Source organism: Elephantulus edwardii, unplaced genomic scaffold (assembly GCF_000299155.1).
Source record: "Elephantulus edwardii isolate Elephantulus edwardi_28Jun2011 unplaced genomic scaffold, EleEdw1.0 scaffold00529, whole genome shotgun sequence".
Taxonomy (NCBI): Eukaryota; Metazoa; Chordata; class Mammalia; order Macroscelidea; family Macroscelididae; genus Elephantulus; species Elephantulus edwardii.
In genome coordinates, this window is record NW_006400279.1 from 236,089 (window position 1) to 236,767 (window position 679).

Genomic DNA, 679 nt, shown 5'->3' on the forward strand with positions numbered 1-679 from the left:
AACAACCCAAAAAAAGAAAAATAATAACAACCAAAATAACAACAACAAATAATACCCTTTCTAATCTTTCTCTTCAGGGACCTGGAGCCATCTTCAGGCAGGAGAAAGTCCTCTTCTTATTTTGGGCATGTCTAGGGCCTTTGCAAGAGAAAAGAAAGGTGTTAGCTGCGAATAAATGTGAATATTTGGTAGAATTCACCCCCCTGCCTGCCTTCAATGGTGATGTATTTTTGTGTATTTTAGTGTCAGGCCTTGTCTGAGTCTGGAAGCTATGTGCCTGGGATTTCAAAGGCCCCTTGGTGGACGGGTTTCTGCAGAGCGTCCAGGCAGAGAGAGAGAAGGAGAGAAGGCCTGGCTGGAGGACAGAAGGCCAGTCTGTGGTTCTCTGACCCTCAGTCCATGCAAAGATCATGAGCCCAAGGTTCTGACCCTCAGGGTCTGACTGGGGGGCCCACAGGACATCTGCTCGCCTCCCAGGGGCATGGTTTTGGCATTGCTGCCCGCAGCAGCGTCCACCTAGGCCGTGCCCTCGCCCCCCACCAGGAGCTGCCTTCCTCTGCCTCTTTCTGTGGCTTTTCTTGCCACTCAGTCCACGTCATTGTGGTTGGTGGGGGAAGGCAGCAGCTTGCAGACCAAGTACTGGAAGAGAAATAATCCTGAGAAAACACAGAGAGAGAGA

General features: G+C 50.7%; 1 protein-coding gene across 1 annotated transcript in view; it reads right to left on the bottom strand.

The window, feature by feature from the left end:
* Positions 1-585: 585 nt before the first annotated feature.
* The window catches only part of ARSF (arylsulfatase F), a 38,407-nt gene continuing 38,313 nt past the window's right edge, over positions 586-679 (bottom strand). Inside the window, exon 9 of the mRNA XM_006903181.1 lies at positions 586-656. Within this exon, the coding sequence (XP_006903243.1) occupies positions 586-656 (71 nt within the window). The remainder of the gene's footprint in view (positions 657-679) is intronic.